This window comes from Paroedura picta, chromosome 10, assembly GCF_049243985.1.
Source record: "Paroedura picta isolate Pp20150507F chromosome 10, Ppicta_v3.0, whole genome shotgun sequence".
Lineage (NCBI taxonomy): Eukaryota > Metazoa > Chordata > Lepidosauria > Squamata > Gekkonidae > Paroedura > Paroedura picta.
Window position 1 is genome coordinate 49,367,917 of NC_135378.1, and position 19,140 is coordinate 49,387,056.

General features: G+C 42.1%; 1 protein-coding gene across 1 annotated transcript in view; it reads right to left on the bottom strand.

Moving 5' to 3' along the window:
- The window catches only part of LOC143819020 (uncharacterized), a 54,955-nt gene extending 37,920 nt beyond the window's left edge, over window positions 1-17,035 (bottom strand). The window contains exons 1-9 of the mRNA XM_077300046.1: window positions 16,499-17,035; window positions 12,369-12,469; window positions 10,890-10,959; window positions 10,127-10,257; window positions 8,663-8,748; window positions 7,580-7,679; window positions 5,600-5,643; window positions 4,740-4,817; window positions 1,815-2,011 (exon numbers count right to left, since the gene is read on the bottom strand). Coding sequence (XP_077156161.1) covers window positions 1,815-2,011; window positions 4,740-4,817; window positions 5,600-5,643; window positions 7,580-7,679; window positions 8,663-8,748; window positions 10,127-10,257; window positions 10,890-10,959; window positions 12,369-12,469; window positions 16,499-16,928 — 1,237 coding nt within the window. The 5' untranslated portion in view covers window positions 16,929-17,035. The remainder of the gene's footprint in view (window positions 1-1,814; window positions 2,012-4,739; window positions 4,818-5,599; window positions 5,644-7,579; window positions 7,680-8,662; window positions 8,749-10,126; window positions 10,258-10,889; window positions 10,960-12,368; window positions 12,470-16,498) is intronic.
- Window positions 17,036-19,140: the final 2,105 nt, after the last annotated feature.

The window sequence follows — 19,140 nt, forward strand, 5'->3', positions numbered from 1 at the left end:
TGAAAAGTTCATTGGACGGTCACTTGCTTTTTTTTAAAAAAAGAACTATTTCTAAAATGAACTAGAAGTTATCTAGCTTTATTTATTGGATAAAATTTTCCTTATATTCCAAACTTTATAATTTCTTTCAATTGAAGATTTTTTACCCTGTATTCTAGTAATCTAAATCCACTTTTGGTAGTGGCACAACTCCAAACTTTGATAAAGCAGCTATTCATCTGATGGTAAGCATGTCTAGCCTTAGAGGCCTGGTGAAAGCCTTGCTTGATGGTGACAATAGAGGGGCAGTTTTGATCAGCTGGACTGGTCTTTTGGAGAATCTCCCTATGGATCTCAAGACAAAGCATTACTTTAGTTTTTCCTTAGTTTTTGTCTTCCCTTGGACTTGCTGGGAATGTCAAGAACTCCAATTTCAATCTTTCTGCCTCCAACTCAGAGGGATATACAAAGATTCCTGGGCTTTACAAATTATGATCAGATTGTAGTTCCCTTGACACCACTAATCTAAACCCATGAACCCTTGGATACCACAGCGTTTCCCAAACACTGAAATAGTTCTCCTCTGTGTTATACTGTTTCACCCAAACTCCAACTTCCAATTTTGCCACTTGTGCTATCTTAAGCAGCAAAAGGCAGTCCTTGAGCCACTACAATCATGGACATTTTACTCCTGAAAACGTGCTCCCAGCAAAAATAATTATACCACTGAGATAAAGAACCAATACCAACCAAACCACTTTCAAGAACTGGTGGCATCTCAAAACCAGTCTGACAACCCATTAAGGTATACATAGATCACTGCAATCTTGCATATCTGCCAAGTAAGCAGTTCTTTAGCTGATATGTTGATAACCAGCAAGACTGACTATACCTTGAACTACTGAATCTACTGAATGAATTTGCCTAGAATACCCCACAACACTTTAGAACCCTTTCACTGCTAACTAGATATCACCTTCATTCTTCCTTATAGGAGTAATTATTTCTTTAATACATTCTGCTGATCCCATGATACAGGAACATCAAGTCAATGCCCTACAAGAACAATCTATTAAGCAAAACAAGAATGCAAAGGAGCTGCAGGTTGAAATTGACAACCAGGTGGAGTTCAGTTTCACTAAATCTATCACATCTGTGAGAACTGGCCTTCCCATGATAGTAATTTGGACCTTAACTGATCTTTCAATAAGTCCATCCTGCAGCATTTCAATGCAGTTGCCTACACACTATTGATATTCTCTCTGCTGCCTTGCCCACTACAGACTTCACAAGTTCCACCCCCACCCCACCACCAAAACACAGGTCAGTGGAGAAGAAGAATTGTGTGTAATTCAAGCAATATCTTCATTCACCATGGCCAGTTCCAATATCTTGTAGACAGAATGGGTATGGTCTTGTGGAGCGGTCATGGGAAACAGCACAAATGTATATGTTCCTGTTCCTTTACAAAGCTAGTGTGGTAGCCAACCTATCCATACTATGTATGATCCCTCATCCTTCAGACCGGCAGAACTTGTTCCTCTGTGTTCTATTCCTCAAAAGAAAATTGGACATACAGTCATATTGGGAACATACTTTTCCTGGAAAAGTGACTTCTGTTTCTTTTTTCAATGATGACTTGTTTGCTACAAAATTATAAATTGCCATTTTCCATAGTAAGTAAGGATTATACAACACAAGAGTGGACCCAGCTTTTGTGTACTTCTGTGTGTACCCATAAAATTATACTTTGAAAAGACAGCCACCAATAAAGCTCTGCTAGCAACACAGCAGTCTTATTAAGGAAAATTTATCCATTAACAGGAAATACTAACCTGGGATTTCAATAACAGAAACTTGAGAGAAGTCACACGTGACATCTGGTAAGAGGTATTCCTTAGGGTTACCAATTTCATAAACCAACTGTTCAGCCACTGTGCCAAAAGACAACAGGCCTCCTGTGTTGGGTGGTTTGGATACAATAAAACTTCCATCAGAAGAACATTCTACTATGGGAAAACCGATGTTATGCCTAGAAGGTTGAAAATATTGGATATTTTAATGGGTTAAAAATATATGATTAACAACCACCAATACATGGTATGACTTACAGTGCAACTGTAAAGAATGTTATCAATCACCACATGTAACAAGTTTTAAATATTGTAGGAGGAACTAGAATAGCCTATGAAGAAAAATCTAACTAACAATTGCATTATTTTAAATAAGAAAAATGAGATACAGAGTACTGTCATCCTACCATTAGAGATAGCAAAGGGACAGATAAATAAAACGCAGAAAGCGGGATGACATAACGATTAATAGTCTGAGGTTTGTAACTGTCCAGTAAGGAAAATGTATAGCTGCTCTCTGAGAATAATGCATACATTGAGGGAAGAAAAGTATGGCATGTGTTTTGAATTCCCCTCCCCTCTTTTGAAAGCCTATCAACACAAATGAAGCCTCACTGTATCTCAGGGATACTGCTAAAAAGTACAAGAAAACTGAACCAGGACATTTCTAATAGCTGGAGGAGGGGATCTTGATGTGTAACTGTTCGTTTGCTCCAAGGACTGGCAGCCAGTACAGCTGCTGGGGTGATTATTTGTGCATAATGTGTCCACCCAATGCACAAGGGCACAGATAAATAATATTTTACTTTACTGGACTAAGATATGTTGATGGAGAGTACCTTATAAACACTGGAATCACATCAGTACTGCACAGTACACTGACCCAAATCATTAGGTTCAGAGATACCAGTTACTATTATTAGGGTCGTAAAGAAAAATAGACTACGCCATTCTGATTGAGACAAAGAAGTGCCAACTGACACAATGCAATGTTCCCAGAAGGCATTAATCCTTTCATAGAATAGAATGTGTGAGCACACCCATTCCAGTCTATCCCAGGAGCTAGCAGAGTCCTTCTACTTTTATTTCTGGTCAGAATTTCCTTTTTTTTAAAAAAGTTTAGCACCACAAGTTTCCCTGGCGATGACACAATTGAGCCAACTCACAATGACTTTCACAATGCTCCCACTGGACAATTGCCCTTAACACACATACATAATATTTGGTGTTTCTAAGCCCCTGAATTGTAAAACTGCACAAATCCTGCACCACATGACACACACACCACACACACCACAGTCCATTACCAAGAGCCTGTATTTTAGGTTGGTAGCTACAGAACAGCAATGCAGAGCTTGTTGGAAACTCTGGACAGCTTACTGGGTCACTGTGGGACAAAGAACTTAAAGTACAACTATAATAGCTGAAAGCAAGCTAAAAGTACATTTGAAGATTTATGCCTGGCTTGGCCTCCACAATGTAACTCCAAAGGAATTCCAGACACTATATCATCAGACAATATAACTCTGAAAGGAAATTAATATAGTTCGTATAAACTATGTTGCTGAGTAAAATAATTCTGAAGATTTTTTTAATGTAGTACTTCATGATGGTTGTAGAGCCTCATTTAGTTTCTTGACAAAGGTTGGATGAGAAAATTATTCTGCTGGTGAACAGGTGAAAAACAAGAGAATTTTGCCTACAAAACAGTAACATCTTAATGAGACAGGTCCCTTATGTCTCCTCCTTTGAGCCTGTTTTTGTTCATCCTCCTATCCAAATATTTGATTCCATATAGGTCGGTAAGATTTTAAACAGATTTACAGCATATTTCCAGATGGCAACTGGCTCCCAGAGCAGCTCAGAGAAATTAAAATCCATTCATACACAAAATGATGGGCAGAAAATGAGGAGAAAGCAAACTGTCTACCTCATGAGAGCCAATGGTTAAAGAGCGGTGGACTCTAATCTGGAGAACCGAATTTGATTCCCCATTCCTCCTCCACATGCTGCCATCTGGGTGACCTTGGGCCAGTCACAGTTCTATTAGAGCTCTCTCTGCCTCACCTACCTTACAGGGTTTCTGTCATGGGCAGAGGGAGAGAAAGGGGATTGTAAGCTGCTTTGGAACTCCTTATAGCGAAAGGGGCAGTATAATAGCGAAAGGGGCAGTATAAAAAAATAGCTCTCTCATTAACCCTCCCAATCAATGCTTTCTCAGAGAGCATCATGAAGGCATATGAAAAAAGAATCCAATGATCCTTGTGGAATCCAAGTAGACAGCAGGTGGCTATAGCCAGTGCTTTTTGCTTGACAAGGAAGGTGAGCATAGGACCCTTTCTCAGAGAAGCCAACAGCGCACCTGTGTAGAGCAACCTTCGTTGTTGAAAATGTCCAACGGCTTAAAAGAGTATACTACACTAGTAACTTTTTAAAGATGAAATCAAAGGATTGGATGACACCCCTCCCAAAGGTTTTTGCAAAGCTGAAGTTTTCAACCAATAGACCTCCTAGGGTTACCTAAGGAGATGTATCCTGAAGTTGGAAACAGGGTTAGCCATTATTGAAAGTGAAAAAAAGTAAATCTGGCATGCCGGGTTCAATTCTGCGCTCCCCCACATGCAACCAGCTGGGTGACCTTGGGCTCGCCACGGCACTGATAAAACTGTTCTGACCGGGCAATGATATCAGGGCTCTCTCAGCCTCACCTACCCCACAGGGTGTCTGTTGTGGGGAGAGGAATGGGAAGGCGACTGTAAGCCGCTTTGAGCCTCCTTCGGGTAGGGAAAAGCGGCATATAAGAACCAACTCTTCTTCTTCTTCTTCTAAAAAAAAAATCATAACTGAAAAGCAGCTTCATTTTCTAGCATATGTCTTTAAATAGTTATGAAAGCAGAATTCACCTACCAGTCTGGTACAGAATGCCAGTCAGTGAATATTCCACCTGTACATTGAGCACCACATTCAATCAGATGTCCTGCAAGACTGGAAAACCAGGAGTAAAGCTGTAATATACATTTACCGGAATTTTAATTTAATAATGGGACTCTAATATGCAAATTACACTTTAATTTCTTACAAGGAAAAGTCTAAAGTAAGCACTTTTCCACCTGAGCTGTTCACAAAATATTTTTTCAAATAATGTCCATTTGATTTAACAAGCTACTGCCAGGTAAGGAAAAAATTCTATTCTTTTAGTATGTAAGGATCCCAAAACTAAATTTATCCACTCACATTTTATATAATTTTTAATATATCTTAGTTTTGATGGATAGGAGTAACATTTCTTCTATCTAATTTGACTTCCCTGGAGCCTTCCTCCAACACAAAGATACTTTCATCAACACAATGAAACCCGATTACACCAATCAGCTCTTCAGGAACACTGATATCACCAATAGCTGCTGGTGCCAGCAGGGTTGGAGCCCACCATTCTGCTTAACTAAGTGTGGAGCTCTCCTCAATTGCAAGAAGTTTTATTCTTGAACATGGGCAGAAGATCTGTTGAAATAATGCATTTTTCCAACGTAGCAGGAGATACATAGCTTGGTCGCTTTCACACACCCATCAGGGCAAACATCAATATAACTCCTTGAAACATACTGCACCTATACTGGAACTATGGTAAATCTTCTAAACCTGATATCATTGCATTTGTAAGCAAGAACTTAATTTTCAGCGTTTAGACTAAAGCTTCATTGGTGAGTACATATCTCTTATTGGGGGCATTAGGAAAGCACAGTTCATATTGATACTATAAAATTTACCTTCCAGCTGCTAAGAGGTCGAATTCTTCTCTCCTCCAGCCAAACTATTAAAAAAAATTAGCATGTTAAGTGTAGCACAGGTAGTACTTAATACTGAGGACATGACCCAATTCAAATTGGACCCAACACTCAGCGAATTGCCAAAGTTTCAAAAGAAACATCCCCATCCCCATCCTTGCTACACAAGGATGGCACACAAACTATCTGGATGGATCAAATACCTATATAGCCTCCCCTACTTTGTGGAAATTGCCATGTTCATGTACAGCTGGGATTGGGCAGAAAACCAGGTTCTACAGAGGCAAAAGGAATTCGGCATAAGATGGAGCTGCTTCCATGGAACACTTGATCTTGTTCCAGAAATTAAATTTTAGTGATGTAAAGAAGATTAATCAAAGGTTTATTTTTAAAAGAATATCATACAGCACCTGAGTATGCTAGTAGCTTTAATACCTAGGTTGTAAAGCAGGGGTCCCCAACATAGTCCTCACCTTTCCTGGTGCTCACCAACTGCTTTTGAAAAATGTGTGGGGCCAGATTATGTTTTTCCCAAGAAGGATTCTGATTGGCTATTTGAGCTTTTAATGGCTTTGCATGGTTTTGAAAATGTTACGTTGGCATTAATTGCTACCACAGCATAAGGATCTCCACGGAGTACCTGGCCACCATTTTTATTTTTATTTGTTTTATTTTTTATTTATTATTGGACTTTTTGCCCACCTCTCTCATTTCTGGCTCATGGTGGGTTACAGATCTGTGGCTGACTGCCTCCCATGCAAGTCATTTTGTGGCTGGGCCCACCAGGAACTGCCAGAATTTCATTGGTGCCCATAAGCCTAAAAAGGTTGTAAACCCCTGCTGTAAAGCATAAACTTTCTAGCAATGTTTCTAGCAATGTTTAATTTTATAATCAGATGCAGTGAAGATGCTGTTTGTCTGCTGAAGGAATACTTGCTTGCCATTATTTAAACTTAAATCACATTTAAATAAAAAATTATCTATGTATTACAAAACAAGTGTTTTTGAAGCTATCCATTTTGTGCCACCTTGTGGCTAGTTTTATTATTTACATGTTGCAAATAGAATCAAACCTTTCAGTACTCACGAAAGAAATTAAACAGGATAGTGAGTAAATATCTATAGTTGGATTTATCATGAGAAAAGCAGAAAATCATAAAAAATGAAGACTGGCAAAAATGAGTAAATATCAATGTCAAATGCTGTGCAGAACAAAGCCGGAGTCCAGTGGCACCAACAAAGCTTAATTCTGTTGTGGGTCTTAAAGGTGACTCTGGACTCATACTTTGTTTTGTTGCTTCAGACCTACACAGCTATCCACCTAAAGTGTGCAAAAATAGCTGTGTTTATTTTGCTATTCTACTGAAAGAACAGGAAGAAGAGGCTCTCTCACCGAGTTTCCCTCCACTCACTCCTGCCTCATTGATATTGGGGGGGGGGGTTTGTCTGAACTAGTCCCCCATGGGAGATATGGGAAAAGGAAAGGCAGTGCTTTCTGAACTGTCAATAGATTCCAATTTAAAGAAACTTTGTTTGGCAGAACAAAACAATTATGCTGAAATCCTCAACCTAAGTTTTCTGTGTCCTTTAGAAAGACAAAAAATCCACCCATCAAGAAAAACTAACGTTTGTAAATAAGAAAAATACTACAAATGAAAACTATCTAGATATTCTCTGAAGGACAATTTCCTAATGGCAAACAACTTTCTAAATTTTATGCTTTAGCTCAGCATGCAACAAGGATCATACCATGATACCTGAATAAATAACAGCAACTCATATGCAAATAGAGGTTATGTCCTCCCCCGCTGCCACTTGTAATCTTGGGCTTTTATAAACCCATCAAGTTACTGGGATACATAGTAAAAACCTTACAATAACAATGAGCAGAAGTTATATAAGCAATGCTTTGCATCATCTGCCAGTAGCTTACTGCTATAAGAAGCATCCGTTTACACGTACAGAGTGGATGAGTGGTCCTAAGACGAGGCTGCTGTCAACGCATCTGCCAGTCACCACAATATCAGCTCCTAGGTCAAGAGCTCTACTTATTGGTCTTGCTCTGAGGGAATAAGAGTTGCAGTTATCAATGTATTGGCCTCATTTAATCATCTTTTCAAAATGTATATTTATCATAAAGATAAACTTTATCCTAAACTTTAATTTATGTTCATTCTATCATTAAGATTCAGAATTCAATCCAGCAGGCCCATTTGTAGCATGGAGTCCTTTCTGCTAAGCAGCTTCTGCAAAAATTCAGTGTGGCTCTGACAGTTAATCATATTTAAAAGAAGGATTTTATAGCCTTATTTTCTCTACCTTTAGGAGTCTCAAAGCAGCTTGCAATTGCTTTCATTTCCTCTTCCCCACAACAAGTACCTTGTTGAGATGGGTGGAGTTGAGAGAGTTCTGAGAGAGAAGTGTAACTGGCCCAAGGCTTCATGTGGAGGAGTGGAGAATAAAAGTTGGATCTCGAGATTAGAGTCCACCCCTCTTAACCACTGTACCACATGGGCTATTCAAAACGTTAAATGAAAGGAGGAGGAGAAGGAATGCTGAACAGGCACTTCAGTGACCAGAGTTTATATCCCAGGCTAGCCATGGACTCAAACCATTTTCTTTCCAACTCTAGAATTACGGTTCAGGCTGGCTTTTAAAAGTCCACTAAACAGATAGTATAAAATTCTCTGGATACAAAATCATTTGTAGTCATTCATGAAGCTTTCTTGTCTATTTTGCTGTAAGTACTTGCTAATTTCACAAAGATATAATGAGAAGCTATGACATATTCTGTCATCTGACAGCTATAATATGATGACCTTACAACTATTTCTGAAAATTTATCATAGCTTTTTTGCACTTTGTCTAGCAGCTACTTGTGTGTAATCAGAGTCATCATCTATCATGTTAGGAAACCATGCATTAAATCCAAGTGAAAAAATCATCTTGATTGCCTTCAGAATCTAATCTAAGACAGGCAAATAAATGCCAATTATAAAATGCACTTTCTCAGATATCTTTTTTTTTTAATATTTTTTAACTTACCCCAAATATGCGTTCATACTGTGAATACTTTCAGGAAATAACCTCCCATTTTCTACTTCCTGAACAGTTTTTTTGATGTTGTTTACCTATTAAAATATTCCAATATATTAATTTGATATAACCATATTTACATTATAATCCTATCCCTAGAGTAAATCATTTTGTACAAAAATGCATTAGAAATTAAATTAAATTAAATGTACAAACATGATCATTCCAGAAAACCATTCCATATTTAAGCAATAAAAGATACTTTAAAGCCAGTCATTTATATTTCACACTATCTTTGTGACACGTACATCATAATGCACCTCCACATTATAACATTAATGTCATTCAATAAAACTGAAAACAAATACAGATTTCAAAGGGGCATATTTACAGGTATGCTTAAGGTGGCAACCTCATTGTACAGTTTATTAATACTGACTCAATATTAAGCCCGCTGTACCCAAAATACAGCGGGCACTAGCAGGGTGGGTGGATGGATGGGGAGAAGGAAGGAAGAAAGGGAGAAAGAGAGACAGAGAGAGAGAGAGAGAGAGAGAGAGAGAGAGAAAGAAAGGGAGGAAGACAGAAAGAGACAAAAGAACAGGGAGAGAAACAGGGAGTGAAAAAGAGGCAGGCAGGCAGGCAGGCAGGCAGGCAGGCAGGCAGGCAGGCAGGAAGGAAGGAAGGAAGGAAGAAAGGAAGGAAGGTAGGAAGGAAGGAAGGAAGGAAGGAAGGACAAAGGGAATGCTGGGAGGAAGGAAGGCAGGAAGGGAGTCAGGTAGGTGGCATGAAAGGGAACGGGGCAGGGGTGGGAGGAAGAGGGGGGAAGGTGCCGTGGGGGGAGTGGACAGCTTGGGGCAGCTCTCTCTGTGTCTCTCTCTGCCTCCCTCGCAGCAGGATTAATAGGAGGGAATGAGGGCTCGTGTTCAGTCTGGCAGGGCTCTGTGTGTCTCTCTCGGTCTCTGTTGTGTCTGAGAGGAACGTGGCTAGCATCCAGAAAGGGAGGGAGGGAGCTGTAAGGGCAGGGCCAGTCAGGGTGCAGCCAGTGTTGCTGGCTGCACCCTTATTGGCCCTATTCCAACTCGGACAGCCGAACACGTCCCAACTCCAGCTGTTTCACAAATATATAGAGGAACCATGGATAAGGATAATTTATAGTACAATCCTAAACACAGTTGCACTTTTCTAAGATCACTGACTTTAATAGATCTAGAAGGATGTCATTCTGTTTAGGACTATTAGCAGTCATCCGTTCCTTCTGTGACCAGGTTCATCCGGCAACCAACTCAACCAACAAGAGGAGCCAACTATTCATCCACTGCATTTGTGTGATGCTGACAGAATTCAGATAATGAAAGCATCAAGAATCTTTCTATGCCCTGGACTTTGATGACAAACAAGTTTTACTGTTCCATTGTACAAAAACTACCAGGCTCTTATAGAACAGTGTTTAAAAAAACTTCAACAGAATACCTCGCTTATCAAATCATCGCCAGTAACAACCGCAATCTTCATGTCGACATCAGCCTTTTTCGCCACCTGTTGCAGAGCCGCAGCACAGGAAAGTGGATTAATCCCACCAGCATTACTGACAACCCGGACACCTAAGCGAGACACAAGGATCCAAACCCATAAACATTATATACACTGCTAAGACACACCAAATCAATTTCATCCTTGAGTATTTTTGTTTGACCCAGTTGGGTTTCATGTGTGTGTCTCGTTTGACTTAACCACGTCTTTAGCCACTTGCCTACTTCCTTACAAGGCTACTGGATTAGAATTTGTTCTTTATTTTTTTCTCCTCCCAAGCTGTTGATGTGTAACAAATGATGCTGTTTGCCTGGAAAAACTAACACATTTTTGTGAGCTTCTGTGGATTATTTGCTAGACTGTTGTATTTGTGTATTATCTGTTAGAAACTAACTCCCTTATGAATCTCTATGACTATTACAACAATTTTCTGAGGCATTGCTACAAATGCCTCTACTTTTCAAAGCCTAAACTCTGTTTTAGTTTATCTACTGTTATTTTCCAAGTTTTTTTTTTTGCATGATCACATTTCTACTATAAGTGGGTAAAGTCTGATTTAAGAGTTTTACAGTTACAGCATAAGCTTGATGATAAGTGGCATACCATTTTATAGGTCTATACCATTTTTATTACAGTAAAAATGCTCAGTATGCATATTTAAAAATACTGCAGCAATCTGAAACATAAATGTGGTTCATCCTACCTTTCTTATGAATATCCTTTATGTAAGGAGCCATTGCAGTTAATACAAAATCAGGTGTATATCCCAAATCCTGAAATAAATAACAATTAAGTTGCAAACATTGTTATCAGGGAAGGCAAATTTTCATTTTCTATTAAACAGTGTTAAAATCAATCAATGTAAATAGCCCAGAACAAAATTTCCCCAAACTATAACCATTTCAGATCTACCTTTACAAAGCATAGGTTTTCCACCCTTTAGTCTTTTTCTGATTATGCCACAGAAAAGAATCATTCAAAAAATCTGCAATCATCTCTCTCCCAGCAGTAGCATGGGGAGGCATTTTGGATTATACAGGGAGGCAAAAAAAAAAAAATCACCCTTTGCAGGTATGAATCCTTCTGCCCACAGAAACTCTGCAATGGATCCAGGCCAATGCACATATCAGTTAGAAACACACATTCAGTGCTTCAGATCACAATTCATGAGACTATTAAGTACACATGGGTACCTGATGACTGCTACTTTTGTGAAAAAGAAAATTGCAGAAAGGCATTAGAAGGTACAAAATGTGAGATGAATAATCTAGTCCTCGTATTTCTAGTTAACAGTCCAATTGCTATTAATTTCAGTTATGATCCCACTATGAAAACTGAGCCGAAGAAGTCACATTCTAGTGCATCAGCAAGACAGTACAGAACTTTATCTACTTTTTGAGCATTTGTTAGGACATTGTGCTTTCTACCAACCTCATCTGCCTGCCTGCGTCTCTGGCATGATTCAGCTCAATGACATTTCATTCCAAAAGTCGCAGCACTTTCTAGGGCTGGCATTTTCTAACAGAAGGATAACATTCTGGCTAAGTAAAGCTTCTGATCAATAAAAAGAAATCCCTGCAACTGAGGACTAGGTCCAATGAATGACTTTTTTTCCATCCCAGAAACATTTTGGAGGAACTCCAATGGAATAATACAGTAGACCGCATTGTGTCAGAATCCATGTTTATTGTTTTGGTGCCAAACAAAAACCATATTGATCTTCTATCAATATGTTAATAGCAAGCCAGCTGTTGACAGCTGGTTGAATGAACAAGGCTATATCAGGCCATTCACAGAAAAGGGAACTACTCAGGGGAACTCTCCAAGTGTAGAGAAAATGTCTTCATAAAATTAAACAAAGGGGGGAGAGAAACACCTATACAGAAAGGTGCTTCAGTTAAAGGAAACATATATAGAATTACAGGCTCTGAAATTTATATATGGGAAACCCAATACTTAAAAAAACAGTCCAGTGAGTTATCTGTGATCTAATATCTCTATAACGCTCCAGCAAGAATGATCTTTATATTTAGGTTACAAGAATTTTTATATAAAGCTTATAAAGTTTACACTATTCTGGTATTTTAATAATTCAAACCAGAAATCAATCTTCCAAATTGCTGGATTTATTCTCATAATATTTATTTTGTTGTTGATTAAAGAACAGAGCAAATGTACTTACTGGAGATTTGGCTTTGGCAGCAGTTAGCAAAGACATTGTAATTTCAGAAAGGTAATCAAAAACCAGAAAATCCAGCTTCCCTCCATACAGCAACTGAGGAACTAATGACAGGAAATAATTATGTTTAGCAGAACCTAACCACATTGTAAGAAATGTTCATAGATAATTCAGAAAAAAGACACAGCCAATAGTAAGAGAGAATAAGACCAACAGAGCACTAAAGCTGGGCCTAGACATAGGCATAATCATACATGGATTTAGGCATTCAATTAAGGGTATGATTGCACAAACAGAATTAAAAGAAAATGTATACCCAGTTCTTAATATCTAAAGCCAAAAGAAGCAGGGTTCATTCCTCCCTGGATTGACCAGTAAACCTTGGTCCTTAATTTCTTGTCCCCACTATGATGAGAAACATGCACTCTGCATTTGCGCAGACACTCTATTATTTCATATGCCAGACTTGACCTAACACTGAGTGCAAGTTTTGACTCAAACTTACTGTCAATATATCTAATTCTTGCCCTGGCCAAATATGTGGATTGTTGTTACGTGCGAAGTCGTGTCCGACCCATCACAACCCCATGGACAATGATCCTCCGGGCCTTCCTGTCCTCTACCATTCCCCGGAGTCCATTTAAGTTTGCACCGACTGCTTCAGTGACTCCATCCAGCCACCTCATTCTCTGTCGTCCCCTTCTTCTTTTGCCCTCAATCACTCCCAGCATTAGGCTCTTCTCCAGGGAGTCCTTCCTTCTCATGAGGTGGCCAAAGTATTTGAGTTTCATCTTCAGGATCTGGCCTTCTAAGGAGCAGGCAGGGCTGATCTCCTCTAGGACTGACCGGTTTGTTCATCTTGCAGTCCAAGGGACTCGCCAGAGTCTTCTCCAGCACCAGAGTTCAAAAGCCTCAATTCTTTGACGCTCGGCCTTCCTTATAGTCCAACTTTTGCAGCAATACATTGCAACTGGGAATACCATAGCCTTGACTAAATGCACTTTCCGGATGCCATGATCTTAGTTTTCTTGCCCTGAATGGAATACAGGGGGAAATTAGGTGTCCCCAGCCCACCTCTGCAAATCTTTGTGGAACTGGGCCAGGCCTGGCTGCCAGTACTGCTCAACTAGGACATAGTTTTCCTTGTAAAGGCTGTTGGGGTGAGGGAAGATGTTACGGTGAAGGACAGTATATTGCATTAATTAATAAAGAAAGAAAATTGAAGATAGGGAACAGATAAAATTATTATAGGTGATCTCTGAACTACAAAGATCAATTCCCCCAAAGGAACCAGAGAGAGAGAGAGTGAGAGAGAAGTAATGTCAAGTCTTACCCACTTCACAGGGTTTCTGTTGTAGGGAGAGGAAGGATAACCAATTTTAAATAACCCCTTGAGTTATTCTGGCAGGTGAAATGTCAGCACCCCCTTTTTGTTTGCCCCAGGGATGGAATTAGGGCTGGGGTTTAGTGGTATGATGTTTTTGCCGCATCTTGTATACTTATGTAATGGACTGATTGTGTATGGAATTGTTAGGGGTAATTTTATTGGGGGTTTTAGACAAATTTTGTAACTCACCACAAGCCTTATTGGGAGTGGCAGGTAATAAACTAAAATAAAATAATAATATCACTCTGAGACTCCTTCAGATAGTAAATTGCAGGATATACAAATCCTGCTCTTCTATGAGCATACAGGAGAATCAGAAGTTCTAGAGCTCTTTACTAAACCATAGAGAAACTAGTAGATAGTCACCTCAGGGAAAAGGCTAAATCCTGCTTGGGTATTGAGAGAATGGTGGAAATACTGTTGGTTTGGTATCTCCCTATGGGTTTTTGGATTTTTCTCCTTAATAACAAATAGTCTACAATTAGCAGAATAACTGTGAATATTGTACAAATTACATTTAATTAATTAATAGTGTGCCATGTGCATAGCTCTAAATCAGGGGTAGTGAAACTGCAGTCCTCCAGATGTCCATGGACTACAATTCCCAGGCTTCTGGGAATTGTAGTCCATGGACATCTGGAGGGCCACAGTTTGACTACCCCTGCTCTAAATCATGCCCAAGCTTCTTCAGTGTGGTTCCCAGAATGCAAATACAGGATTATGCCTTTTCATTTATTATATTTAGAGTTGCCAAACTTCAGGTGCAGGCTGAAAATCGCCCGAAATTACAACTGATGTCCAGACTACAGAGGTTAGTTCCCCTGGCAAAAAAATGGTTGCTTTGCAGCTTGGACTCTACAGCATAATAGTCCGCTGCAATCCCTCCACAGGATCTACCTCCAAATCTCCTGGAATTTCTTAACCAGGAGTTGGCAACCATAATTTGTATAATTTGGGCTGCTAATACTTGTGGCGCAGAGTGGTAAGGCAGCAGACATGCTCTCTGAAAACTCTCCCCATGAGGCTGGGAGTTCAATCCCAGCAGCCGGCTCAAGGTTGACTCAGCCTTCCATCCTTCTGAGGTCGGTAAAATGAGTACCCAGCTTGCTGGGGAGTAAACGGTGATGACTGGGGAAGGCACTGGCAAACCACCCCGTATTGAGTCTGCCATGAAAACGCTAGAGGGTGTCACCCCTAGGGTCAGACATGACTCGGTACTTGCACAGGGGATACCTTTACCTTTAATGCCGTATACATCCCTATCTCATGGATATTTACTCAGAAGTAAATTCTGCTGAAATTTCTCAGATTTATTGCCATCTACAAATAGGTTTGTAGTCTCGGGTGCATCCATCCTTACATGCATTACATATTTTTATTTTATTTATTCATTCAATTTATATACCTCCCCTCACTATCATGTCTGGGGCAGTGTACATAGAACAGTTGGACCAAGAGGATACATTGAAACATTTGCAACAATATGAAAAAGAAAAACACGAACAGTCATAATCAGTTAACATCAATCAGAGCCAAAAACAACAGTTCAGAATTAACAGAAGCCTTAGGCTAGGGACATGTTGGGTGTCAGAGTTGGCTGGCAATGGAACCAGGTGGTGGGGAGGTCCCCATCACTGGCCTCACCCAAAAGCCTGGCGGAAGAGCTCCATTCTGGAGACCTACGGAACTGTTTGCGTTCCAGGAGAGTCCTGATCTTGTTGGGGAGTTCGTTCCACCAGATAGGGGCCACCGATGAAAAGGCTCTGGCTGCGATTGAGGTCAGGCAGATTTCTTTGGGGACAGGGCTCACCAGTTTGTTGGAGTGGACAGAGCCTGAGAGCACAGGCAAGTAAACGATCCTCGGGGTGCTCAGGACCCTGACCACATATGGCCTTTATAAATATAATATTCATTTAGGGCCTTGATTACAAAAATATGTTGATCATGAGTGCTGTTGTAAAGTTTTGAACCCCTTCTAGCTAGGATGAACAGCAACGTTCCCCCGGAGGAAATCGGGTGGTACTCAAGGAGATTCGCTTTCGGTTCAAACAAATCGGCCGACGTCGGTGCTCGCTTCGAGCGGCTGTAGCGTAAATATGAACTTTGTGACGTTAGCGCCACCTACAGGTTTACTTTTCTGCCAGTTTCCCCGCATATTCACAAAGAGCAAAGTTCGGATCTCGTAGCGAAAGCAAAGCTCCCGCAGAAGTTGTCCGGAGTCCTTTTGCAGGCCCTCCCTTTCCGGCCCCGAAGAATCTCCCTGGGGTGTGTTGTCCACCCGAGCCCTACAATCTGCAACTTCTCCTTTTTGCAACCAGAACCTATTCACTTTGGGAAGTAGAGGTTGGTTGGTTGGTTGGTTAGGTGCCCCCCCCCCCCGCCCGCCACACCAAATGTTTGCAAGGGCACCCTAGAATTACTGTCAAACGAAACGATACTATGTCGAAAGCAGCGAAGCGGGGTGGGGGAATCCGTTGGTGGGCACCCTCTGCCTAGGGTAGTGAGCAACCGGGGACCACGGTGGTGGCGGCGGCGGCGCCGAGAAGAAGCGCGAGAGGAATGTTTGGAGGACATAAGCAGGAGGCGGCGGCGGAGGAGGAGGAGACGCTCCATTATTGGCTCCATTGCCAGCGCGGGGAGCCGCCAGCCCCCGCCCGTCCCAGGCTGGACGCCCCGGGGGGACTGCGGTCCGTAGCGGCCGCCCCGGAGTGGCGACTCGTGCCCGTCGCGGCGCGCTCCTGGATACCTGAGGCCGCCGTGTCTCCCCAGAAGCCCGAGGCGCAGCCCACCCGCACGGCGCGCGGCTGAGGGGCGCACGGCTGGCTGCTCCGGAGGCGGCCGCAGCTGCTGCTTCCTCGCCCCAGCAGGCCACCGCCGTCTCGGGAGGCGCGGAGCCCCAGCCGCGCGGCGCCGCTCATGGTGTCTCCTGGCCGGGCGCGGCCTGGGCGGGCTCGTCGAAGGGAAGTGGCGCCGAGGAGAAGGCCCGCCTGCGGGAGCCGCCGCGCCGACGGGAAATCTTTGCCCGGCCCTTGCAGGCGCGGCCCAGTCCCCCGGCCCCGCACGGCCAGCTCGCCGCTTGGTCCTCGGCGGGAAAAGCAATCCAAGGCGAGAAACGCTGGCCTTCGGGTTTCCTGCCTTCCTTCCTGCCTTGTAAGGGCGCCGTATAGAATGGCCATAGAACATCAGAATGCAGCGGTGGGAGCCGCTGTGTGTTTGGGATCCCTCTCCCTCGTGGAGCTGTTTGTCATGAACAAGTTGTTACATCCACGGGCTCATGGGAGAAACGGCAGGACTCCGGGGTAAACAAATGAACTTCTCTTTATTGAGATTTCGGCATGAGTGCAAGTTGGCCTAGGCAACAAGGAGACCGAGGAATCCCCCGTCCCCCCAGAAAATCACAACATAATATACACATAGCAGACAATAGATGTTCCTGCCAGTATATGTGATTGGATAGATTGGTGTAAAAGGATTGGATCCAGCAGATTGGGATCCTTGCTGCACATTGGTCAATTACATATCTGCTTGGATCCCGCCTGGGATCTCAAGCTCTGCCCACAAACACAAGTAACAGGCTTACACTCCTGATGGCAGAGAGAAGACCTGCCTTCATGTGCTAAATTTCTTGCTGTTAGAAGGGAAAAGATAATCCTTTTTTGAGGACAAGCAAACAGAGACTTATACAAGTGAAGGAGGCAGCAGTCAAGTAGAGTGTTCAGTTTGGTAGCTGCAGTTTGGATATGTTTTATTTCCTTGTTAGCTATAGCTATGTCATACGATATGTATTTAATTCTCAGCATGGCCCCATCTGGGGATACTTAAATCCAGAGATTGGAGCTATGAAAAAAAAATAAGATGGATCTCTCTACAAAGATCCAGGTTTGCAGAAAAATCTGGGGAAAATATTTCAGGGGGGGGCTAAAAAACCGTCAAATGCAGAAGCAGCACTGACAGCTTTAAGAAATTGATGGTGCCTCAGATTCAGAGACTGTTGTGAAGGTTGCTAGGGAACTACAACAGTATTCCCAGCCTTTTAGCCTTGGTTTCTATCAATAGAAGTAAGGACTTTTCCAGGGCTGTTTTAGCCTTGCAGACCATCCCTGCCTTGGAGGGCTCATCAAGGCCAGGCTTGGCAGGAATCATTAGGTAATTTACAACCATGCAGCTTTTGTGTCTCACCCAGGGCCAGCAGCAACCACCTTACAACTAAGTGCTGACTTAGTACTGTTCACCAGTACTTGCTGCACAAATGTCTGCTTGGTGCAGTGGTAAAAGGATCAGAGTAGGATCTGGGAGACCATGGTTTAAATCCTCACTTTGCCATGAATTAGTGACCTTGGGCCAGTCATCTCAGTGTAACTAGCTGTACAGAGTTGTGAGGATAAAATAGAGCAGATGGAAATGAAATTGGTCTTTTCACTTTTAGTTCAACACCCTAACAACTACACAATACATTTTTATCTGACCCTCACATTGGCCCATTATGCACGGGGGGATAGCGCACATCCGGGGTGGAATGGTGGCAACTAAAATCACCGATAATGCACGGCACCAGCTGCAACTGGCCGCAGATTCGGTGCATGCCGCCGAAAAAGCTGCGCCAGCGAAACGCAGAAGAAAGCGCAGCTTCCGAGTGACCGGGGCGTAACCAGAAGCGGCGCCAGGGTTGCTGCATGCATAATCGGTTACTTTGGGTTTTGCCGCCGTTGCGTCCCATCCTGTGCATAAGTGGTTTGCTTCGCTTCTTCCCCCTCTGCGTTTTCCATGTGACCCGAAATCGCCGTTTCAGCGGCCATGCATAATGGGCCATTAAGATGCTAGTCTAAAAGTCACCCATGATAGATTTGACTTTAGATCACTCTAAACCTCACTAGGTCAGTTTTGACCTGTATACTACTTTTGTTCCTGGGTTTAGTATTGTGATTACCTTATTTAAAAAAGTATTCCGATAGATGGGAGGGGTTGCTGAAAATAGAAAAAATATTTCTTGTACAGAACTTACATAGCTGTGACATTTTAGGCCTCACAGTGTCTGGGACCTGCCTATCTGAGGGACTGTCTCTCCTTGTACACCCCTCAAAGAGATCTTTGATCTGTGAATTCTGACCGGTGATCCCCAGGCCCAGGGAGGTGAACTTGATCTTGGCCAGAGCTGAGGCCTTTACAGCCCAGGCTCTAGCCTGTTGGAATGAGTTACTGGTGATATCAGGGCCTTTATGGAACTTTATAATTTCCAAGGGGCCTGCAAAATGGTGCTCTTCCAGCAGGCATTTGGTTGAGGCCAAGGACGGCACACTTACCATCTATATGCCAGCCCCCCATATTTGGGATCTTATCTAGGTTGTTACTCCTATCTGAGTCAAACAAGAAATCTGAATTCCATCTGTC